The 26,181-nt window shown below is 38.8% G+C and overlaps 1 protein-coding gene across 4 annotated transcripts; it reads left to right on the forward strand.

Moving 5' to 3' along the window:
- CASC3 (CASC3 exon junction complex subunit) lies at positions 1 to 20,922 on the forward strand. 4 transcript variants are annotated; one of them, XM_014074127.2, is made up of 14 exons: positions 2 to 261; positions 3,076 to 3,103; positions 4,955 to 4,992; positions 5,692 to 5,847; positions 7,827 to 7,978; positions 8,550 to 8,726; positions 8,878 to 9,566; positions 12,710 to 12,774; positions 13,329 to 13,440; positions 14,903 to 15,001; positions 16,463 to 16,692; positions 17,973 to 18,092; positions 19,482 to 19,521; positions 19,654 to 20,922. In XM_014074127.2, exons 1-14 carry the CDS (start codon positions 52 to 54, stop codon positions 19,665 to 19,667), a joined length of 2,130 nt encoding a protein of 709 aa, XP_013929602.1. In that variant the 5' UTR covers positions 2 to 51; the 3' UTR covers positions 19,668 to 20,922. The 4 variants fall into 4 exon arrangements, with proteins under 4 accessions (XP_087569605.1, XP_013929602.1, XP_087569606.1 ...); XM_087713480.1 differs by having other exon boundaries at positions 19,486 to 19,521; XM_014074119.2 differs by having other exon boundaries at positions 19,482 to 20,922.
- The last annotated feature ends 5,259 nt before the right edge of the window (positions 20,923 to 26,181 follow it).

Consider the following 26,181-nt stretch of genomic DNA (forward strand, 5'->3'; position numbering starts at 1 on the left):
CTCCTGCTAACCGTTTCGTTTTTCTGGTTTCCTTTTTTTGGTCCCGTCAAAATGGCGGATCGTAGGAGACAGCGCGCTTCGCAGGATAGCAGCGAAGACGATGAATCCGATTCCCCGCCTGGAAGCGCAGGTTGTTCCCCGCGCAGCAGCAGTCACCGCTTTGGCTTAGCCGCGGCGGCAAGCACCGCCGGTGCCACTGCTGGAACTGAAAATGTGGAGCCGCCAGTGACGGTTGGAGGTAGCCCGGCCGACTCGGAGTGTGTGAGTGGAAAGATCCGGAAGGGAAAGGGGGAACGGGAAAGCCCTTAACGATCGGCTCCCTGCCTTTCTTTACATATTATAGCGGGGAGGCTTTGACTGCGATCCTCTCCTCGGGTGGCTCCTGCAAAGTTGAGAAGAGCCGGGGAGGGGAAAGTGGTTCTGAGCATGTGCAGAGTTCTCCTTTAATTCGTCGCTAACTAATAGCCCACAGATTCCGCTTGGATGGGGGGAAAACAAGCTAGTATTTTCAATGTTTTCTCCATAGCCGTTCAATCGTCTCGGAAGTAGATAGCCACCACTTCCGTTTGCGTGCTGCATTAAATAAAATTGTATCTCTGAGTGTAATACAGTATGCAGAAGGTGCGTACCTGGTATTCTAAGACACAAGGATGGTGGTGGTAAAGCACATTTCAATAATGGTATCTATTATTGTGCGGGTGTTTAAATTGAACTTGGTTTGTTAAGTCTCTCTGGAATTACACATATTCTTTTGGTTTCTAGTAGGTAAATAATAATATGTTTGAATGCATATCACATGTTAATTTCTTACACTTTTTAAATAAGCATTGTGAGTTTTGTGTAATAAGTTATGAAAATGTGGTCCTGAATATTTTGTTGTGTTATTTTGAAACTGGAAATTTGTTAGGTTAACCATCCAAGTTGATACTGTAATTCTACTTTGAAAATAATTCTAGGTGAATTATAACAGACATTTTATTAAAAGTTCAAAGTCAGAAAAGAGGCTATTGTACAAATAAAGGATTTTGTTTGGTAGATAGAGGAATTAGTTATTATTTTACAATGTATCTGTTACACTTACATTTAGCAAACCTACATTTAGTTTAACAAGTAGCAGTGTTTTCTGTATGATGATATTTTTCCATTTTGAACCTGTTTTCCATAGTATTAAAAACTGTATAAGTACTTAGGAGTTAACATTCAGATCTTGCAGCTTTAATTTAGGCTTGGTATACCTTTTTTGTATTTATATTATATAGTAATATTATATTACCATTGTGAATACTTCTGTAAGAAAGTAACATCTGTAAAATAATACCTTGACACATTCTTGTTATCGGTTCTCTTGTGTTTTTATAGAAACATAGATAACATCTATGTTTTTTAGGCACATAGAGGCTTAGATGTCTCAGGAACATCTAAGTTGCTAACGTAGACAACTGAATATAGACCCAGTTTTCATTTATAAAAATACACCTGGACAATGCATGTATTGGGTCCTAGCATTTTCCAAGAATTACTAATTATATCCAAGGGACATTTTTTCCCTAAAGAAAATTATTCATGTTCTTGCTCTTATGAAGAAGATAAAATTATTCTAATGTTTCATTAGGCAGGATTTCCTGTAAGTGGAAGGAAAAGATGCCTTCTTTCTTTTGGAATATTCTGATGCTTTACTTACAATGTAGCAAAATAATTACTCCTAGCAACAATCAGACTTAGTTTTAAATAACAGTAAAAAAAACACACATAAACAAGTTTAAGAATAAGAAAAATGACCAGATATCAAGAAAGAATGGAAAAATCTATGCCCTGAAATTTTGGGGGAGGTGGGGTTGTGGTGATGGATTATTCTTTGAAATATTCAAGATGTGGCGATTTAAAGTAGTATTCCCCTATCATGTATCTATGAAAGATGCTATCTGGAAATCTATGTATTTAATGCTTTTAAAATAACTGAAAATGATAAAAGAACAATATACAAAGATAATTATGATGAAAATACATATGTACAGAAAAAAGCTCATAAGTATTTGAAAAGTTGAAAAAATACATAAAATGCAGCATTTCACAACAAGAAACTATTTCAATTTTTTATATACTTATACTAATATTCAACTACGTATCTCTTTATTTCTTATATACTTAAATGAGTCCATATCTTATTATATTAGGAATAAAATATTTTTAGCCTGTTCTCTGATAGATCGCAGTGTAATCAGGTTTTCAATCCATTTAGTGACTATAGCCATACCTTTATCTTAACCAATGCTGCAATATCAGTTTTTCAGCCGTAGTAAGAACTTGAACACTTACATTGTTAAATTGCTTGCCTAGATAGTCAAGTGATTATTATCTTCTGAACATTTTACCTTTTGTTGCACAATCATATCTACTTTCCTCCCAAAACCTAGTGAGTATAGGACATTATAAAAGCATGTGTTTTAAAGAAGCATTATCCTTTAACAAAAAGTTGTCAGTCCTTTTCTATAAAAATAATCCTGAATTCCATTAAATTTCAAATGATTTTTTGTTTTATAAATTATAGTCTAAGGTTCATTGACATTCTTGCTATAGAAGTCAAGACACTCTCCTATTGTGTAAGCAATATAGGACCCTCTAATTCTATTCCATTCAAACTTTGAATGGAAACTTTGATACAATTCCATCTCTTCCTAATATTTATATTAAGAACCTGATAATGCATCTCTGTTATAGTGGTATGATTATTTGTTGCATTGACATGTTAATCATTCTATAAGAAGTTCAATACTGTATACATAATAATTCCTTCAATGTTTTCCTCATAGTAGTTTGGCAGGTAGGCTACTAAGAAGTAACAACTGATACAAAATCATCTAATGAAGCACAAAGCCAAAAGAATTCATAATTTGGATCTCCTCAGACTTTGCCCAATCTTAAAGTAACTATTATACTCAGTTGTTTAGAAAATAACCATGCTAAATTCATTTGTCTATTTTTTCATAATAAAATACATTCCTAGAGCAGTGTAATGTGCCATATTTCCATCTGCCTATTTTCTTTCTTTGATAAATGTTTTCTTTCTCAAAACAGGAAAGTGAAGATGGCATAGAAGGACATGGTAAGTGATAGTAACTTTTAACAGTAGTGATTGATGCTAGAAATACTAAATAATTACGTAGCAATGTTTTTTAAATCATAAAATATTTGTTGCAAATTGGTATTTCTTCTTCTACTCCTTCATTTTTGGTAATAAGTCTTTTTGTATAGTCTAATATTTCTGTTGTTAGCAGTAGAAGCAATATATGATCAATTACCTGGACATAGGTTTATTATTTCACAATATTCCACATTGTTTTTTGGCTACCATAGCAAGCTGCAGTTCTTCAAGATGGTTAGGGTGCAATAATATAATTGTAAAGGACATGGATCACTAAGGCTACTGTTTCCCTGTTTGAACACCAGCTACAGGTTGGCATAATTGTTATTGTCTCTAAGGCCAGGAAAGGAAGGATGACGGTGAATGTTATCATTATACTAATGACACTCTATTCCAATTCTCTGGGTGTAGTGTTCCCACATGAACAGGGGGGGGGGAATGGAAATATATGAGAGTCCCATCACAAGTTTCTTGAAAACTTTCCATTGCTATTTTAGATAGTTCTGCAGGTAGGAATGAAATCATCACATTGTGGCTCCAGTTTCTAACTTGCTGAGCCACTCCAGTAGTATCCATGATCAGTATTGTCAAAGACCACTGAAAATTTCAGAAAAACTAATACAACACTGTTCCAACTGCCACATAATTTTAAAAAAAATTATCAGAGCAGCTAACAGCCTTTCTGTGATATCTTCACATCTAAAATCATATTGAAATGATTCGGCCACCCCAAACGTGGGGAATGAATGGCATTGTGATGTTCTTTGTGCTGGCCCATTCTTCCTTTGGGAAGCCTTGTTTTTTTCCCCTCAAGATCGGCAGGAGCCATCACTTTGCCCCTCCTCTTTTCTTATGGGTCCAGCGTTTCAGGTTCTTCCTCCTTTTTGGCACCACGGTGAGCTCTCGCTGCTCAGAGGGACCTTGGAACTGAAAGCTTGGAGTTGATCCCCATTTTGCAGACATCCCTGGAAGAGGCTTGCAAATGGCCTTCTCTCTGTGTGTGTTTAGAATAATTAGCTTATTCCAAGCTTACTGATACCAGTAGTTAGGTAACCACCACCTTTTTCTTTCTTGATAAAGAAAATTGCATAACTTTTTTCAAAATGATTGGCATTGGAAAAAGATTAGTTTGTACACCCATCCAGTTAGACTTCCTTATTCAATTTTAATAGGCATAATGAGCAGGAATCTAGAGAAAAAATTGCAGAAAACAAGAGTATTTCATAGATAAGATTATTTTTAAGAGAGGGAGAAACATAAGAGTTCTGGAGTCATACTGAACAGCAAGTTAGAAAAAAAGGATAAAAGAGCAGGGTATCAGTAAATGGTAGATATGGAGGAATTAAGATTGTAAAAGATCATGGTTGATGAAGACCAACATTTTGCACATACAGACCATGAGTTTAGAAAGGATTCAAAAACAAACATGAAACAAATATAAGGATTGGTGAAGAGATAGCCCCCATGGGAAGGATGAACAATTTAGTGCAGAGTTCTTAGAAGAGGATTTAATGTTAAAAGGAAAGATGTATTAGTCAACAAATTAGTGCTGTAGTTTTCTCTGAAATAGATGCAGAGGAGCAATATTTTGTATTTGTTATGCTTTGTGATAGATGGAATATTCAAAACAAACAATATTAGATGGATGAACCAAAGATAAAACAAGGTTTTATATGTGAGCAAAAGGAATGGGTAATACAAATGGATTTGGAGGGTATGAATGAAATGATTGGGAGAAAATATGGGAATTAAATCTTTAAAACATTGCATTTTGGAAGATGTTTTTCACTTCAAACAACTCTTTATTTTTAGCTGTTCTCTCTGATTATGAAAGTGCTGAGGATTCTGAGGTGAGTTGAGGTCATACACATCATTTTATAATGTGCATGAATATGTAACAGCAGTTGGATTTTTTAAAAACTTGCTAGGTAGATTTAGAGACTGGGTAAATCAGGGCATGAAATATTTACTTCCTTATCATGAAAGGCCATTCAGCTGTTTTCTTTAATATACTTTGTATGTATGGAGAGTGTCAGTCATTCAAGTCATGCATATTTCAGCAGTTCCAAGAAGATTCCATACCCATTTGTATTATTCAGGTGATCCTGAGAGCACAGATAAATCTCAAAATGGCCTCAATGACTCTCATAAAGAGTACTAATGACCAGATGACTGTAACAAATATAAGGAAGGATATAGAATATCCTTCCATCCTTCACCATTCAGTCGGAACTGAAGAAGCTTCATGGATGAGAAGTGAAACGTCTTCAAGGAAAAACAAAGTCCAGTTGCCTTTTGAAAAGATTTCTTTGGGATATACTCTCTGTAGTATATTTTTCTTTTACTTTGCAGCATTTAGGTTTTTGTGTTTTTGCACATAAATGGACTAGAAATGCATGTTTTGGGTGTATGTTTTGTTTCTGCATATATTAAAGAAGGTATTAAATTACACCCAGTATAACATACAGTCTTGCAAAGTGTAAGCATAGACAAAATATTTGTTATTCTCCAGTCCCTCTAAATTGAACCAAATTGGATGTTTGTTTTAGGCTGAGGAAGGAGAATACAGCGAAGAAGAAACAAATAAAATGGACTTAAAGCGGGACAGAAATGACACTGAATTGAGAACAAAAGCAGACAAAGGGGATGAGAAACCAGAATCAAAAGGCACAGTTGCAGGTGAAAGGCAGAGTGGGGATGGGCAGGTATGTTTTGCTGAATTTTGAGCTTGTATTAATTAACCTAGAAAATTAAAATATGTATTTGTATTGTTTAACAAAATATTGTGGTCATAGAATGAAAAAAACTGTATTTTTAAATCATCACATTTCAGTAGATTTTTTTTCTCTTCTGCTTGTGTTATTTTTGGAGTTGCATTCTAAGCAAGTAGTTTTGTAAGGATTTTATAAGCAATATTTTGTGTTTCCGATATTTGCAGCTAAAAAGAGAAGAGGTATCTTGGTTTAGTGTAGGAGCAATAAAACTCAGACGTAATAATGAGCAGTGTATTATAATCAAATTTATCCATTGTTTTTATCATTCATTATTTTTCATCATTATTTTTCATTTTAGTTCAATGCAACTTTTGACATTTTTTACCAACTTATATTATAATTCATATTTTATGTATAATGAAATGAGTAATGTAAAAGTATTGTTTGATTAGCAACCATTTTAGCAACTATTGGAAGTTAGAACCACACTGAATGAAAGGTACTGGTGCCTGGTTCCTAAAGTTATGGTTATTGCACTGCTCTTGTGATAACGTGTTCAAAATTTGTGCGATTGGCAGCCCACCCCAATTATGACCGTGGGGGTGCTTCAACTCTCCCACCCGCCTATCTTCCCCTATTCTCTGCTACACATATGGCCAACTGGGTGTGCCTCAGCAGGAGGAAGAGGAAGGCAGCAGATATTCACTGGGCATGGCAGAGCTGGTGGAATGCATGGTGGTGGCGGCAGTGGCGGCTGGGGCTTTGCATGGGGCTTGAGATGACATTTGGTGGCAGCGCTGATACTGCTGGGATAAAGGCTCGGGGATGGTGGTGGCTTACTGAGATTGCTGAAAGCTTTGGACCTCTGGTTTAGAGTTAGTGCTGGTCCTGCTACTGCCACCAAGGAGTGCCCACTCTGCAGGGGAGCCAAGAGGAAAGAGATGGGAGAAGATACGTTGGTGGGGAGAGTTACCTCGCTGAAGCTCAGAGCTGGGAGGGACCAGGACGGCTTTGATGGGCTGTATCCTCAGCTAACCACTGGGAAGTGGTTACCTGTGGCAATGGAAACTGCTAAGATTTTAATTGCTAAGCGATGCAGTCATGGGACATTATACTTTACAATCATTTAGTGATAGAAAACCCAATCTTAATTACATTATTGAGAATGATCTATATTACCTAAATACCATGCTAAAATAATTTTCATTAATATCTATAAAAGATGTAGAGATTTTTTAAAGAAGACTTATTTTAATTGACTACACATTATTCATCCTATTGTGACACATATTTCATCATTTATAATGCATATTATTTCCTAACATAATATTGAAATATGAACTCAATTATTGATTTAGCTTTATAAATCAGGTACTTATCTTTTACATGTTTTTCAAAGATTTCATATTAGTATTTCAAAGATATTTTATAATGTTATGGTGATTGATTTATATTTGGTACAGGTAGTCCTGTACCAATATAACCACATTTGAGCCTCAAATTTCTATTGCTAAAAAGACAGTTGTTAAGTGAGTTTTGCCTCATTTTACAATGTGAATTGCTGCAGTTAAATTAGGAACACGGCTGTTAAGTGAACCTGGCTATCCCATTGAGTTGTTTGTCATAATGTTGGAAAAGATGATCACGTGACTCTGGGACACTACAACTATCATACATACACACCAGTTAGCAAGCATCTGAATTTTGATCACATGACCATGGGATGCTGCAATGGTCATAAGTGAAAAATTGTTATAAATCACTTTTTTTAGTGCTACTGTAACTTTGGTCACTAAACAAATGAATGTAAGTCAAGGGCTACCTATAAGAATCCCCACTCACCTGTCCATCCAGTATTCATAATCATAACACCTGATCAATCACATTTTTAGTAAAGAAAACCATGGTTTTTGGGATATTAGTGTTGGGTTTTCAATAGGTCAGTTAGTGTTTGATTTCTCTCATTTTAGGAAAGCACTGAACAAGTTGAAAACAAAATTGGTAAAAAACTTCCTAAGCATCTAGATGATGATGAAGACCGGAAGAACCCAGCGTACATACCTCGTAAAGGTCTTTTCTTTGAGCATGACCTCCGTGGACAAACCCAGGAAGAGGAAGTACGGTAGGTGATAAGAACAGCAGGCAACAATTGTAGAAAGAATTCATAGGTAGGAACACTTTACTTGTGGGTACAACTGGCTACTAACAGAAAAAGATATACAAACCACTAAAGAGGATTACGTTTTAGCTTTTAAATTTTGTCTCATTCTGAGGGTTATATAATGAGACTGAAGGAAAGTATGGTACCCACTCTTAGTCTTTTAGTAGTTATTGGATAATTAATTGACTTTGGGCAGCCATTAATAGGAGAGTACAGCTCTAAGAAGGTGTTAATTTACAGTCACAACTATTTCCTTTGTCTCATGATAACATCTTCCCAGATGAGTTATCTTTTTTCTTGAGAAACATAATGGCCTTTCTGAAATCTATGAAGATTTTTTTAAAATAAAAAATGGCCAAGGATTTAGTTTCGTTCTAAATTTTCCCTTGTGGAACCATATTTTTAGTGGCTCTGGCTTTAATTCACTGTTATATCAATGGTATAGAGCAGCAGTCCCCAAACTTTTTCATACCCCAATACCCGAGTCTAATTGTTCTAATTCGAATTGTTTTTCTTTATCTTGGTACACAAGACCTAAGGGTCGGCAGCGTAAATTGTGGAAAGATGAGGGACGGTGGGAACATGACAAATTTCGAGAGGATGAGCAAGCACCAAAATCCAGACAAGAGCTAATTGCTCTTTATGGCTACGATATCCGCTCTTCACACAACCCTGATGACATCAAACCCAGGAGGGTGCGCAAACCAAGGTGAATTTGTAGAAGTGGGTCTGGGTACTTTTTATAGAATACTATTCTAGAGCTTGAATTTTTTTTTCTGACCATGAGAGAAGAACAATTGTGATGATGTATTGAACATAAAACATTCATTTCTGATCAATAGCATCTCCTCTTCCTTTAGATTTGGGAGTCCACCACAAAGAGAATCCAATTGGTCCAGTGAACGACCAAGTAAGCCACCACGACATCAGAGTCTAGACAATACTTCTGTGGCACCTCGGACATTCATTAATCGAAACTCAGCGGGAACAGGACGGATGGCCAGTCCAAGGGCATTTCCCAAACCTAGTGGCTATAAAGATACTCGCCCAAGTTATCGAGCTGTGGATGTAAGTAGTCAACATGCACCTCGCTTCAATGAACAATCAAAGCCTGAGAGCAGTTACCGAGCCAGACGATCAGATCCAATCCCTGCAAGAGAGCCTTCTCCCAAATCTGAGATACCACCTATTCAAAACAGCCCTGTTAAAAAAGAAGAAGTTGTTTTGGAAAATCAAACTCCACCTGCAGATATTTTACAGACACAGCCAGATAGGCCTGTGGAAAAAAAATCCTATTCTCGGGCAAGAAGGAGTCGGAACAAAGCAGGTGAGACAGGAAAACTGGCAGATGAAGTTCCACTTCCATCAGGGTTGATGCCGGAACCATTAAAAACTGCTGATATTATACCATCACCTCCTTCAGCAAAGACTGGTAATTGGGAGGTACCTGTTGAGGCAAATCTGGATGGTCTTGAACAAGACATGACTCAGTTGAATATGACAGAACAAAACTGGAATCAAGGGCAACCCCAGTTCATACCACCACAGGGTAAGTGATATACTAAAACAAGGAAAAAATAATTTTGTTTACAGAATATATAAACTAGAGAACTGCCCTCTCTTAAACATCATTTCAGAGATCTTTTCTTACCCAAACAGTGAAACATAATGACAATGGGTAGGCAAAACATCAGTGGGAGCAAGTATAACTTCTGACTTTCCACTGTATTTCCTTGTGGGAGGGAAACAAAGCTTTCCTCTCTCCCTCCCTCTCCCCTGTCTTCCTTCTCTCCCTTTCCCTCCTTACTCAACCTGCCTCCCTCCTTCCACAGAATTCCTGCTATTTATTTTGCTTGTGGTAAGCTTGCAGGAAAAATGTCAGTGGGAAAGCCAGAAGGAAGTTGCTATCCAACAGTCAGGTAGTAAGTGACTGCTGCTGGGTGGATGGGGAGCAAGGGAGTTCATGGGAGTGTAGGTCTTTTCGCCCTCCCCAAGCCCCAGAGGCTTTCTAGGAGCCTGGGGAGGGCAAAAATAGCCCCCCCCTCAGGAGCTTCCTGAAGCTCTGGAGCGTGAAAAACGGACCTATGGGGAACCTGAAAGTTGAGAATTGTGACTTCTGGTTTGTTCCAATTTTCGACCTCGAGCCTTCAAGAGGCTTTCCTGAAGACTGGGGGGCGAAAATAGACCTACGGACAAACCGGAAGTCACTTCCCGTCTGCTCGTAGGGCCAGTTTTTGCCCTCTGGAGCCTTCAGGGAAGGCTCTGGAAGGCAAAAAACTGACCTATGGGGAACCCAGAAGTTTGAAATTGTGACTTCCGGTTCGTCTGTAGGGTCAATTTTCGATTTCCGGAGCCTTCAGGGACCCTCAGGAGGTCTCCGGAGCCTTTAGGGGCCACAATGAAACTTAGAATTTCAATTATTACTTATTGTGGTCATACTTCTAGGCACTATGTGACCAGAGTCAATTTTAGGCCCATCACATAGTCATTAATCCAGTATATCCAATGGATATTTTTGCTATTTTCTGCTGAAAAACAGCACAAAACAAAACACCCTGCAATCATATGACCATAGGAGACAGCAACTGACTAAATATCTGCTAGTTGCCAAGTACCCAAAATGCAATCACATGACCATGCATGTGTGTGCAAAACTTTTATCTTTAAAGATAGGCCATAAGTACTATTTTGAAGTTTATCATAACTTTAAATGGTAGTTAAGCAACTTGTCTAAAGTTGAGGATTACCTGTATCTGAATTCACTTTCTTATTTCTAACATTCTTCAAATATCCAAAACAATGTCTCTAGGACAGACATCTGTCTGTTTCCCATCCATCTGTCCATCCCCTTATTATTTTTATAAATAACTCGGTAGCAAACATACATGATACCGTGTTTCCCCAAAATTACGACATGTCCTGATAATAAGACCATGACATATTTTTCCTGTGGGCAAAAATATACGCCCTTCCCCAATAATAAACCCCCTGGATAACTCCCCCTCCAGCCATGGAGAGCACCACTCACCAACCTAGCAATATCCGAAGGCGCAAATCCGTGGGGGGGAGGGGGGCAAAGGCGCTCACATTGCTTGGGATACCACTAGGTTGGTGGGTGGCACTGTGCCCAGCTGGAGTGGGGGTTGCCGGACAGCTGCTTTCATGAGCAGCCGCCCGGCAACGCCCCTTTCCAGCCGGGCAGAGCACCACTCACCAACCCAGTAATACCCCAAAGGCACTAAGCCGCATGGCGCTCTGCCCAGCTGGAAAGAGAGGTTGCGCGAGCACTTGTTCTGCCTCCAGCTCGTGTGCCTCCCAGCCTCATCATGCCCTGCTCTCCCTGCGGAAAATAAGACCCTATCTTAATATTCGGGGAAACATGGTACTTCTTCCTCCTATTTTCCCCACAACAACAACCCTATGAGATAGTTTGGGCTGAGAGGGAGTGATTGGCCCAAAGTCACACAGTTGGCTTTCATGTCTAAGGCAGCATTGGAACTCAGTCTTCTGATTTCGAGACCACCTCTTTAACCACTCAGTTCTTCCTCAATAGCCTATTGAGTGACATTTGATCTGAGCTATTAATCAACTGGAATTCTAATATTATTCCATTGTTCATTTGTGTGGCTTTCTTGTTGAGACACATGAGTGGTTTATCATTGCCTTCTGCACTGAATGGAATGATGCTATTATCACTTAAATGAATTTGCTGCTGTCACTTAAATAATCATCTGGCTCCAGCATCGTTTTATATTGCTGCTGCCCAATTTGGCTGGCTTTAACAGGGCAGCTGGGATGACTTGCATGCCTTGAATGACCCTGCTGGGAGTACCGTATTTTTCACTCCATAAGATGCACTCCTCTCCCCCCTCCCAAAAGTGGGTGGAAATATCTGTGTATCTTATGGAGTGAACATGGGCGAATGGCAGCAGCGGCGAATGGCAGCAGCGATCCCTGCCGCTTGGAACAGTTGATTGCCTGTATTCTGGTAGGCCAATCCAACTGCCAATCAGCAGCGAAGGCTCCAGCGTTCCCCAGTGGAAGCAGCAGAAACGAAGGAGGAAGCTGACCAGGCTGTTTGCTGGAAGGATGCTAGCCAGATGAATACTGAATGGATTCTGGGAAGCAGATTTTTTTCTTGTTTTCCTCCTCTAAACCTAGGTGTGTCTTATGGTCAGGAATGTCTTATGGAGTGAAAAATACAGTATATACTCTTGGCATACATTCCCAATCTCATTCCTCCTGGGACCATTCCCTGCCATGTGGCAGCATGGGAGAATTTGGGCAGAACCTCATCAAAGTCAACAGCATTTGCCTTTTTCATATTATCTAGGACAGTGATAGCTAACCTTTTGTGGACCGAGTGTCCAAAGCGTGTGCCCCAACCCCCAAAGCCCCACACATGCACAGCAGAAACCCTCCTATAGGTGCCCCGCCCCGCGCATTCACAATAGAGACCCAACAACCAGCTGGCCGGCAGGAAGCGTGCACGCATGGGCGGTGGACCTGAAGTAGAGCAATGACTCGCACGACCAGAGAGTGGCCACTGTATGCCACCTGTAGCACACATGCCATAGGTTTACCATCATGGATCTAGGACATCTCCAAACCTGCTTTCTGTTTTTAAATTTTTCTTAAGGGTAAAGCTGAAGAATAATTGATGTTTCCTTTCTCCTTTGTCTTTCCTAATAGGTTTGCCTAATCAGATGCACATTGGAGCAGCCCCACCTCCTCAGTTCAACAGGATAGAAGACATGGTAACATTCCATTTATTTTTCTTGCTTCTGAAATGATGGGTTCAATTGGAATGCAGACAATAGTAGTAGAATTTCCCATCAAAGGAATGAATATCAAGCAACAGGATCAGTCCAGCAATTTGAGCTTTGTGGAATGCTGGGTTTGCAATAGATTCATCTAGTTTTGATTTAATGTTTTGGGGAAACAAAATGATAGACAAGGTGGCATACCAATTGGACCCAATCCTCCTTATATACTGTTGGAAAGAAACATTAATGTATTGTTTAAAAAAAAAGAACAGTCAGTCATTTCTGGGCAAAGTTTGACACAGGCTTCATGTCTCTCCTGAAAACATTTTGCCACTCTGAGCCTCTAAGAATAGGAAAACTAGGAATTGAAAAAAGAAGTATGTGGGGTTCATCTCTCGGCATTATCCACTTTTAAGGATATACAACATTCAAGCAAACCTTAATAATTGGAAGATCTTTCTAATGCTAACAAAGCTCATCACAAAGGAAAAGATTTCACTCTGGCAATCTTTTAAGAAATTAGACATTGCTATGCTTTTTTCCAGGGGGTTCAAGCTGGGCGTGCAAAGCGCTACTCATCACAGCGTCAAAGGCCTGTCCCAGAACCTGCTCCACCAGTCCATATAAGTATAATGGAAGGGCATTACTATGATGCACGTGAGTGCAAAGTGTTCATTAAAAGGATTTTATTATTTGTTTTGGATTGGGTTTTGCAGTATTGTGGACTACATATCATTTTCTTAATCTTAAACTCTGAAGGAATTATTCAGGGAAGTACCATTATATTAGTACATATGAAAATGGGGAAAGTTAAGAAACTCTCAATTGGATACTGAATAAGTATTCTTTCTAAACCGCAAGAGCTTTTGCCTCTTGTAAGCTAGAAAAAGGATTTCTGGAAGCTTGCTCCTTGTTAGAAGAAACAGCTTATTTCTAAAACTTAGAATGTAATCATTTTTTTATGTATTTCATCTGCATCTTGCGTTTGATCTGACACATTTGATAGAATGCATGGTGCTGTCCTGTTTGAGTTACAGGTACTCCTTGAGTTATGACTACTTTTTCAGCAACTATTCAAAGTCAGGATAGTGTCAGACGGGATATACTCACAATCAGTCTTCAGGTTTGCAGTCACATGAATGCAATCTTGTTGCTTTGTAAACTGAGCTGCAATTAAAATTTGTAGTGTTCCACAATCACGCAGTAACCATTTGCAACCTTCCCTATTGGCTTTCCATAAGCATAGTGAATAGGGAAGACAGCAAGAGATCACAAGTCATTCCCGCAAGTCACTCTCACTTCTGCTGCTTTTTTTGTCCACCTGGGTTCTAAAGTGCCCATCCACAGCACCCACTTGCCTGCAATTCATAGCAACTGCCTGCAGCATCTATTTGCTTGCTTGTGCTTCATAGCATCATCCTCCTGCCTTCGCTCAGGAGAACTCGCCTGTGACACTCTTTCACTTGCCTGTATCCATAGCACTCACTCATGACACCCACCTGTGTACTCATACTGCATAGCTTTCACTTGCTGGCCTGTTTCCCTGCATTCCCATCTCTTCCCAGCTTAACAACTCACGTAATCCTCACTTAACAATAGCAACAAGGATGGATGGAGTTGCCAATGCTACATCGTGTGACTGCATTGCTTAGTGATGGAAACTTTGGTTCCAGTTGCCATCGTAACCCAAGGACTACCATATTTTTTGGTGTACAAGACGCACTTATCCCCTCCCCAAAGTTGGAGGAAATGTCTTTACAACTTATACAGCAAAGAGAATGTTGCCAAAGCCCCGCCCATTTACTGGCCTCCATTCTTCGGTCTTTGCCTCCTTGCAGCAAACAGCCTGGTCAGCTTCAGCATAGCCTGATTTAGCATGAGCCGCTGATTGGCAGTTGGATTTGCCTCCCAGAATACCGCCTATCAGCTGTTCCAGGCTGCGGGATTGACTTGAACCCAGTTTGCTGCTCTAGTTACTAATGTACTGAACTGTTTAAAAATTATGTTGTTATTGTTACTTTGCCTGATATCAACTGAGGTTTCTTTTTACTTTAATTTCAAAATAATAATTACTTCTATCAGTGTTAAAAAGATAATGTCTAATGATTTGTCCTTACAGTACAGTTCCAAGGTCCAATTTATACACATGGTGAAAATCCTACACCGCTTCCTCCTCAAGGGGTGATTGTTCAACCAGAAATGCATCTTTCACATCCAGGTAGGGACTGATTTTTCATAGCTCCTCTTCTCTCCTTCATTTTTCTCTAATATTTCCTTTGTACTTTAGTTTTACCAGCTTTTTAGAAATATCCCCAAATTCCTGCAGTGCAACACTTATATCTCTTAAGATACATTTCAACAATACATTATTTGCTGTTAACAACAATAAACTGAAATTGTTTTATCACTTCTAGCACATGGTTGCTCTTCTGCATTAAAGAAAATATTAATTCTGTAAGGAAATTGAGGAAGATGGAAAGTAGATGCACTTCCTTCCCTGTTTGGAGTGACAAAACTTTTTGGCACTGCTATAAAGCTTTACTTTTTTATACATTGCCGTAAGGAAGCTTTGGATTCTATTGTACCATTTTGCTATATTGCAAAAGCTTTTATAAGTATCTAAATGATAAAGCTCCAAAACTGAGTTTTGGCAATTCAGATACATCAGGCAAACAAAAATGGGGGGTGGGGTGTATTTTTTAATGTTCTCTCTAAGCAATAAAATCCAATATGAGTTTTGCAAGCTGGAATGATTTTAATTGAAGGAAAATAAAACTTGTAACTTGAGATTGGATTTATTGGAACTATAAAGTTGAAGGTAAAGGACTTTGTTTTTTGTAAAATATTTGATCTTTGGAAAAGGAGAACATTCAGAATAATTGATTTCTCACATATTTGATGCATAGTTTACGTTTTTACCTTTCAGTTTTGGAGAGAGGAGAACCTATATTTACTTCAGGTCCTACCACTGGCAAGGAAAGACACTGTCTTTTACTATGTCTATCTGATACTTTTAAAACTTTGTTTTTCTCTTTTCTTGGATGCCTTCTTAAAATTTAATGAACTGGCATGGGTGGCATGTATTAGATCCCTTTGATTAATTTTTTTAAAAAAAATTGGACCAGGAAATATGTCTTGCATCATGGAATGAAATCCCTCTGAGATCTCTGTGGCTCCCACCCTAACAATATTCCAGAAAACCTTCACAATCTGGCTGTTTTGGGTTAGGGTGGATGGAGTCTTCTTTTGGATGATTTTTTTTTGTACGTAATCTCTATTGATTCTTGATACTGTCTTCATTATTCTAATTTATTGTACTTTTATTTTCTTCCTTTCCCAGATATGTTTTGTAGTCAGGCGGTGTCTAAATGTAATGAAATAAATAACTGCACAAGAAGAAAGAATTTTAAAATGTATACAGAGTGAGGGGGAGAGATATTCTGATCCTTCTGTTAATCAAGTAGATTAACCTTTGAAAATCAATCTCTGCAAGCAAAGAACAGGGATACATGTGGCATATTGTAGACGTTTGTTCCAGTGACTTATTGTTCTTAGCAGCCAGATGGATCAATTATTCTTTTAAGTGAGCAGATATATTATAATGTTATCTATTCCATCTTTGCTTCCTGATAGCGTTTTGATTTCAGGATTGGTTGACTACATTATCTGTCTTTGCCAGGATTGCATCCACATCAGACACCTGCACCTCTGGCTAATGCTGGCTTATATCCTCCTCCTGTCTCCATGCCCCCTGGACAGCAGCCACCACCACCACCACCACCACAACAGCTGTTAGCACCAACCTACTTTCCCCCTCCTGGAGTAATGAATTTTGGCAATCCCAGTTACCCCTACCCTCCAGGACCCCTTCCACCTCCCCCGCCTCCCCACCTGTATCCTAACACTCAAGTAAGTCTACTTATGTTTTGTTTTTAAATCCAGGCCTTTTGGGGGACTTTTTTTCTGAAAGAAGAAAAACATGAATTGCTGATTTATGGATTTGAAGATTTAAAAAGATGCAGATTAAAGGAGGGGCTGAGAAGATTTGTAAAATATTCAAGAGGGACAATATGATTATAATTAATCTGTTAAAAAAATGGTTGAAAGTTGTTTATATATTTCTTAATTGTAGCTTTCTTTTTCTTTTCTTTGACTTGTTTTTTCCCCTTTCCATTTGTTTTTTATATGAAAATGTTTAATAAATCTAAATTAAAAATAGCTGAAATTTAATGAAAAATAGTAGTAGTACATACTTTAATAAGCAATTTCAAAATGAATGATTATTCATTTATTTATCAATTTAACCAAAGTTGTACAGTTACCCAAAAGGATTTTAGTGGTGCAGATTAATTTTGCTTTTTAGAGATATAATTTAATGATTATCACTCAGTCAGTAGATAAACAGAAACATATATGTTGCATATGGGGAACATGAAAGCAAGCAGAATATAGTCATTAAAGTCTGGATTACAACAGGAGACTGTGAACCCATCTGGATGACCTTGGCCCAATCGCTCCTTCTCAGCCCCACTCCCAAAATTCTTGTCACGGTAGGGATTGGTCTAGGCAGTCACCAGAAGTTAGCACTGACTCAAAGACAATCCTCTCTAGAAATTATGGTTATAATGAAGCAATGAAAACTTGATAGCTTTCTTAATTATAAACGATATTACTTGATGTAGAATTTATAATTCTGAAGTAATTATTAAATACACTGATTTTCCAAATGAGCTGAAAAGTAGACCATCTTACTATCTTAGTGAGATATCTAACTCATTTGTCTTTGGACATAACCAGAATAGTGGTGAAGAGATAAAATAAACATTCATTGTATAGAGACAAACAGCAATTAAATTTGATGAATTACAATAATGCAGGAAGGAAGTAATGCAATAACCTGATGGCTAAAGAATGAAGTGCATTGTTTCTTAGAATATACTGTATTCTTAAGAAAATCTTTCTGTGCAAGTTTTAATAAAATGCTTGTATTTCAGTAGGCATTCAAAAGTTTTTTAATATATAATGTTGATATTTTATAATTGTGAAATTATGCTGTCTTTTTAACTCAGTGAGTTTCTAAGTAAACTAACATGTCTGTGTTTTGAATTTCAGTGAATTAAATATACATATATATAATAACATTTTGGAACAAACCAATCCTTTTTCTTTCTTTCCTCTTGGATTTCCAGGCTCAGTCTCAGGTGTATGGAGGGGTCACCTACTACAACACAGTTCAGCAGCAAGTGCAGCCCAAACCTTCACCTCCCCGAAGAGCCTCCCAACCAGTTACTATCAAGCCACCCCCTGAGGTCTGTTATTTCCCCCCTGTCTCTTCCTAGTTTACTATTGTATCTGCTTCCACTGGAAGAATTGTCCTTAGTAATGAGAGTGCGGATCTCTCCATCTGATTGTTATGTTGCAAGCTCTAGTTTCTTAATGCAGATTGTAAATAGGTTTCATGTTAACATCTATGAAGATTTAAAAAAATAAACATAGAAGTTAAAATCAAGCTTGATGTCTAGATCCTGTTTGACTAAACTAAAAATGTATTTTAAAATTCATCTTTAATTGCAGTTTCACTGTTTGAGAGATTACCTAACAATAAATCTGAATGAACTTTTTTGTGCAATGTATAAATGAATGTACCACTATTTAATTGATCTGACAAAAGCTTCACTGTTTGTGTTTTATCTTTATTTGGTGTGTTATTTCTTTATCTGAAAATATGTGAGGCCCTATTGCTTATCAGTACAATATTAATATTGCTCCAAATTATGTGAAGGTAAAACATTTCCCTTTTTAATATGTAGAAAAGAATATATAATTCTACAGAAAACCCATTTCTTTATTTTGGGGGCACCATTTGAGAAAAATTTCTGAAACTTTTAATAGAAAATGGGAATAACTATTTTTGGTTTCTTGAGTTAATAGTTTTATGATTAGATATCCAGTTACTGTAAATTAAATTCAGATTTTTGTTAATTTGCTGATTTCATATTGAATTGTTGAATTGAGAGATAGCAAAAGTTAGTAACGTTAAGGACTTATGATAATATATTTGTATTAACAATTGTTAACCTCTGACTATTCTCTAGATAAATACCGACTAAACTCACAATTTGTGACTGGGCCGCACCGTTTCAGACTGAGGCTGGGCGTTTCCCAACAGAATGTTTCTTAAAACTCACTCCTTCCATGTAGGCAGGTAGAATGTTGCAAAGAATGCTAAGTTAAATTGTTCTGCAGGAATATTACTTGTAAGGAGTTCTGTGGTTGTACACAGTGATAAAAAAAAAGTTATGTACTTGTGTGTAGTGGCCAATAACAAGGATGCTGTTTCATAAAGGGGAAATGATGAAGAATTTGACTGAATCTTGGCAACAATAAGCTCTGTCTTACACTGATGATTGTTTAGACTAGCGAATAGGACATCTTTATGTATCTTCTACTGTAGGCTGGATGATATCGTGGGGCTGAGACTAACCTTCCTCCTTTCACAGGAATTAATTAATTCAAAAGCCATTTCAAAGCATATCAAATGCTTTGAAGCAGCTCCTATAGGGAGCAACTTAACTGTCTACTCTCAGCCAGCTTCATACAACCCACAACACTTGTTTGAAAGGGGAAATAGGCATGTGGCTGAAGTGGCAATGAGTCAATGCTTGCCTGTGCTCCTAACTCAGCACCTCTTTTGACAGACAGATTTGCAGTTTCTTCTTGGGAAAAGTGTCGGAGTAGGTAAGATATCACTTCAAGAAAGAGTTACTTCTCTGCAAACAAGTGCAGTGGGTAAGGGGCTTCATACTATTGGCTCCAAAGCCATATTAATGAAAGAGTTCTGCTCTTTTCCTCCCTCTCATTTTTATCTAGGATGGCAGAAATGAAAAGTCCAAAGAAAGAAGCAACATTTAGAGAATTCTGCATCTTGCTGATTTCAGTAGAGTTCCAGAGCTGGCCCTGTGGAAGACAGAAGACAGCTCCTTTGTGGAATCTCTCCTCTCTTTTCCCTTGATAATGAATGATGCACAGGGGTGTAGATACATCTGCTAGGCCATATCAGTATTATATCTGAGGCAAGATGTCTATCAGAAGGGTATCAGCAAAATTAGATATTTTTGCAGTTCCCCCTTTTTTCCTGGTGTATTGTTCTTTGCAAGATACATGTGATCAATGAAAGAGGAGCAATTCTACTTTATTCCTTACTAAATGTGACAATTTTTAAGTGTCAAGCTACATCTGTTCAGCACGTCCCTATGTCCATTTCTCATTCAATGTACCTGTCCCTGCTTTATTTCTGTTCTGTTTAACTGGTTTGCTAGCTTGAGTTGTAGGGATTTGTTTTCCTTGGCTATGTTTTTTCCCCAACAATACAGTTTTTAAATAAAATACCATTTTATGCAAGATTATGCATTTGGGTAGTTAATGCCCTACAATAACCTTAAAAGTTAGACATTTTATGCTCCAAACAGTCTCTGGTGCATTGTTAGAAGGCAGAAAATATATTTGTTCTTTGTATAGCACTACCTATTCTTTAGGATTCTAAGTCAGCATTTCTCAGCCTTGGCAACGAAATTGTGTGGATTTTAGCTCTGAGAATTCCCAGCCAGCAATCTAGCAGGTATAATTCTCGACACTGAAATTCACAATGTTTAAAGTTGCCAGAGTTGAGGAAACTGCTCTTAAATGATGCCTTGCAGACATCTTTTTCTTGCCTGCTTTTTGCAGCTTACATTTCCCTATCCAGGCTGCATGGCTTCACCTCTTATAATCCCCATAAACTTTGAATGTACTTGATTTCTTACAGAAGCATAGGAAAAAATGGTCATTTGGGCACAAGGAATTTGATTGGCATTGAACTAATCTTTGGTGAAGTTTTCAGAAAACATTCTGGATCTCTCTGCCTTTTTTTTTTTTTTTGGTGCATGTGTAAATTCCTACTTGGAATGTACCAGGATCTATTTAAAGAAAATATTTTAAAAAGCAGTTTAGCTAACATTTGAAGAAAAAAAACCTGTATGATGAAAATATATTTGGTTTTTTCCTGCCTTAATGTTTAAATGTTTAACATCAGTCTTGAATCTTAGACCTAAGGACACTGTGATAATTAATTCTTGTTAATAAATTTTTTTTGTTCCTGTTCGTTCCAGTGCTTTTTTGTGTTCTCAGTAGAAGCTTGTCTATTAATCATTTTCATATATCCTCAGCCAGCCTGCTTTCTTCCTGCTTATTTAGAACCAGTTCTCATGATGCTATTAGTTGTTTCCTCTATCAATAACTTAGCCTTGAATTAGCATAAAGGTGCATCTCTAAAAACTTCATAGTTGTATAGTATAAGATGTTTTATTCCACTTGAAATAGAGGTAGTTGACTTTTTCCAGTCAAAGGTCACATTTAATATTATTTTGCAGATTAAGAACTATAGTGTGGGGTGGGGAGTTCAGAAATTTTCTTTGCTTAAAAAAAAAACTATGATAGCCTGTTTCAAGGTTTATATTTCAGAGCTTAATGTTTTCCACTCCAAAATGGCAAGTAATTATGCAATCAGATTTAAGTTTGAGAGTGATTGGAGGACTCGGTGTATAAAAGACTGATAAGAGTCTTTCAAATTTTTGATTTTGATTTAGAATTATCAGTGGTGGCCATACTATTTGGAAATTCTGGGCGTTAAAGCCAAAACAGCTGGAGGATGTCTAAGTTAGTCTGACTAATGGTTGTTATTATTGGTTTTGGTTCCTGAAGCATTTGGTGAGGGAGAAGCAGCATGGGGTTTATCTTACTATGGAATTCAGGGGCATAGACAAATAGCAATAGCTCTTGGATTTAAATATCACTTTATAGTGCTTTACAGCCCTCTCTAAGCAGTTTACAGAGTCAGCCTATTGCCCCCAGCAATTTGGGTCCTCATTTTACCCATCTCGGAAGGATGGAAGGCTGACTTAACCTTGAGTTGAACTGCTAAATTACAGGCAGCTGGCAATCAGCAGAAGTAGGCACAGTGCCACAGTGCTCATGGGAAACAATTCCATATAATTGTGAAAAAAGGAAAAATATTAAGTATTTGGGAAAATATATTTAAGTGAAATATTTTGGTCTTAGCAATAAATAGTAAGTTTGTAAGTGAGTTGTGAGACAGTGTTTAACTTTTAAAAACTGAAAAGCAGGTTTTGTTAGGAGAGGAAGAAGAAAAACTACAATCTTCCTTAAATCTTTTTAACAGTTTAATAAGTGGAAGGAGACTGAAGTAAGATAATACAGGTTATGGAATGTACAGTGGACATCAATCAGCAGAGAACTTAGGAACCTGCCTGAGATGCTTCTAGAAAGATATTAGGTTTCCTGCACAAGTGTTGTGTTCTGAAGGAACACTTTAGGTCAGCTGCAGTGTTAATCACAAGAGACATATTTAATCCACTTCTATTTGATTTAAACAACATCCAACAATATTTGGATGTTCTAGTACAAGAAATACTATAAATTTTCATAGATATTAGCCTTCATATCTTAATTCCATTTAAGATTACAGCAATCACACCCTATATCAATTCCTTTCAACTGGGCTGGGAAGATGTTAATGTTACACTCTACATGCTGCTCCCCTTTCTGGACTGACAAATAACCAACCAGTAGAGGGCACCATAATTCACAAGTAATTGTTCTATGGACCAGAGTCGGCAAGTGTGAGCGAATATCTTAATACTGACATTTTAAGTTACTCTAATAATATCCCTAGTTAAAATGGTGGGTGATACCAGTTTTACTATTCTTTCTACATTGTAACAGAAGGTGAAGCTATTACAATAAAAATTAGTTTCAGAATTTTCATTAATTAGGTTCAAATTATATTAATACACATACATAGATACATTTATACACACATACACATACATGTATGCATGCACATACATGTATACATATATACACAGACGTATATACACACATATACACATACACGTATATACACACACATATATACACACACACGTATATACACACACACACCCCACACACACCAGTGGTGGGTTCTAAAAATGTTTACTACCTATTCGGTGGGTGTGGCTAGGTGGGAGGGCATGTGACTGAGGGGGAATGGCAAACTGGACATTACTCACGCACACTCAGTTACATGACCCACCACCACCAAGTCATGGCCAAGAAATGGTGAAAACTTTGACAAGCGGGGTGTGTGTGTGCCAGCCCGGGGCCCTTTGCTGTCTCCTGGATGGTGCTAGGAGCGAGTTGAGCATGGCCACCCCACCAAGAGGAGAGCTTGCCTCCAAAGGAGTCCCGGGCTGGTCTCTGGTGGTTCGGCGTAACCATCTGAGTGGCAGTTTCCTTCCCTCCAACCTCCTGCAGCCATCTTATGGCGTGCAAGTGGCACCCTGCCTGGTTCGCTTCTCAGCTCCTGTGGACCCCCTGGTAAGTGAACAACCCCCGGAAGCGTGATAGTGCTGGGTGGGGGCAGAAAGCTGCCGCCATCTTTGCTCATGAGCGTGCCTTGGACTTGCAAATAGAAGGCATGCACATGTGCAAAGATGGTGGTGATAGAGGCTCTTCTTGCTGGCAGACTGGAGCCAAAAAGTGCTTTGTTCTCACATTGTTGCTGAACTCCTGGAGAGCCACGCTCATGCTGGTGATCTGGAGGGCATAGGACCAGCCACTGCCTCCTAGCTCAGGAACCAGCCGGGCGTGAACTGGGCAGGGGTGATGGCAATGGCGGAGTCCGGTGCTTGGGGAAGACAAGGTTAGCACAATCCCAGCCACAGCCTGCGGTGCCTCTGCCAGCTCAGGGCAGTGGCCTCAGCTGCAGCCCAGACGAACCGAGACTGCAGGGAGCCCCCTACGTGTTGTATCCCCCTTCCAGCCTTTGCTTGTGTTTCTGTGCTGTTTTCAGACATCTGGCTTGCCGGGCTGCCCCTGTGCCTGTCGTGGCTGCAGCTGCAGCAGTTTCGGGAGACACTGGGCAGCGCAGAGGCAGAGATGAAGGCTGCCCCCCCCCCCTCTGCAACATGCGGGAGGCTCCTCATAGTTCCTTGCCTCGTCCGGGCTGCAGTTGAGCCCACTGCCCTGAGTCAACGGATGGAGGCACTTGCCCTCCCTGCCACCACTGCCCTCTCCTCCCATCACCACTGCCCTCTCCTCCCGCTGCCCTCCTGCCACTGGGGGGGGCTAGGCTAGTACAAATGCTACTTACCTGTGTGTAGGGAAGAGGAGGCAGTTGTGTGAATGCACATGGTGAAGGTGAGGCAGGGCGAGAGTATGAGAGGGCCAGTTCAGGGGCGTTGCCACCCAGCCGTTACTAACAGTTTGGCGACCCAGGCCCAATTATCACTACCGGTTCTCCCGAACCAGTCTGAACTGGGAGCAACCCACTTCATATATATATGTACACATATATACATACATACATACATACATACATACATACATATATACACACATATAAAGAGAGAGGATGTTTGTGTATGTGTGTAAGATGGTTTGTTTTATTTTACAGTATACATTGTATGAATGCAGCTATTTTACTAAGCAAGCCATGATAAAGATTTGGCAGGATATGTGAACTAAGTCACAGAAAGCACTTTCTCCAGTCTGTATGAGAAGCAACCAGAGAGGGTTTCCCCCCCCCTGAAATTAGGCAAAGATCTTGTTCAAGAAGTGCCACATAGCTAATCAGTATGGGCGTGGCTCGTAGCATTTTTACCATAAGAGCAAAGTCTGAATCTTGCCTTCAGATAATTAATGAGCAATGTTTGCAGGATCTTTAAGAGTGGACTGGAAAATAAGACTACCTTATATTGATTCCCCACCCCTTTTTTAATTTTACATGGTTGTCACAATTTTGAAGATGCCATCCCTCTTTGTGATTTTGAGTATTAGGAGCTACAGTGGTAGGAGCAATAATGTGAAATGGTAAGCCTGGAATTTTACTTTTCTTGGCGGGGGGGCAGATAAAATCCTTTTTGTTGTGGCCTTCAAATCAGTGTTGATTTCTAGACTAGTCCAATCTTCTTGGTAATATTTTGCGAGTACTTTACGCAACTGGTTTCATGCATAAGATAGGACTAGCATTCACCACCATCTTCTGTTTTCTAGCCTGATATACTTTAACTACAATTCTAAACTGGCTGTCTAAAATACACAAGACTTTAAATTATAACAATTATAGTGTTTCTATCCCAAAATAAAAGTATGTCTGAAGCATAAATCCCACTTGTAGTACTGAGAAATTCCAGGTGTTTTTAACTCAAGAAAAAATGAAGCTCTGAATGTATTCAGTTCTAATCTGAAAATGGAGCTTTGCTTCCAATAGGTAATTCAGAATATATACATGTTTGTGTATAACTGATACTTTTGAATACAGGAATCAATAAATGCATCCTTCACTCTGAATGATCTAAATTGCAGTCATACCACAATCCAATGTTGAGAGAGTGATAAGGATGTAGGGAAGGATGTATAGCTGAAACTCGAAAAATTAGAATAGTGTGCAAAAGTTCATTTATTCCAGTAATGCAATTTAAAAGATGAAACTAATATATGAGATAGATTCATTACATGCAAAGCAAGATAGTTCAAGCCGTGATTTATCATAATTGTGATGATTATGGTTTACAGCTCAGGAAAACCCCAAATCCACAATCTCAGAAAATTAGAATATTGTGAAAAGGTGCAATATTCTAGGCTCAAAGTGTCCCACTTTAATCAGCTAATTAAGCCATAACACCTGCAAAGGGTTCCTGAACCTTTAAATGGTCTCTCAGTCTGGTTCAGTAGGAATCACAATCATGGGAAAGACTGCTGACTGACAGTTATGCAGAAAACCATCATTGACACCCTCCATAAGGAGGGAAAACCTCAAAAGGTAATTGCAAAAGAAGTTGGATGTTCCCAAAGTGCTGTATCAAAGCACATTAATAGAAAGTTATGTGGAAGGGAAAAAGGTGGAAGAAAAAGGTGCACAAGCAGCAGGGATGACCGCAGCCTGGAGAGGATTGTCAGGAAAAGGCCATTCAAAAGTGTTGGGGACTTTCACAAGGAGTGGACTGAGGCTGGAGTCAGTGCATCAAGAGCCACCACACACAGATGGATCCTGGACATGGGCTTCAAATGTCATATTCCTCTTGTCAAGCCGCTCCTGAACAACAAACAACCTCAGAAGTGTCCTACCTGGGCTAAAGAAAAACAGACTTGGGCTGTTGCTCTGTGGTCTAAAGTCCTCTTTTCTGATGAGAGCAATTTTGCATCTCATTTGGAAACCAAGCACCCAGAGTATGGAGGAAGAATGGAGAGGGACACACTGCAAGATGCTTGAAGTCCAGTGTGAAGTTTCCACAGTCTGTTGATTTGGGGAGCCATGTCATCCACTGGTGTTGGTCCACTATGCTTCATTAAGACCTG

This window comes from Thamnophis sirtalis, unplaced genomic scaffold (assembly GCF_051295495.1).
Source record: "Thamnophis sirtalis isolate CommonGarterSnake01/CBP01778 unplaced genomic scaffold, rThaSir2_p1.2 scaffold_4, whole genome shotgun sequence".
Classification (NCBI taxonomy): domain Eukaryota; kingdom Metazoa; phylum Chordata; class Lepidosauria; order Squamata; family Natricidae; genus Thamnophis; species Thamnophis sirtalis.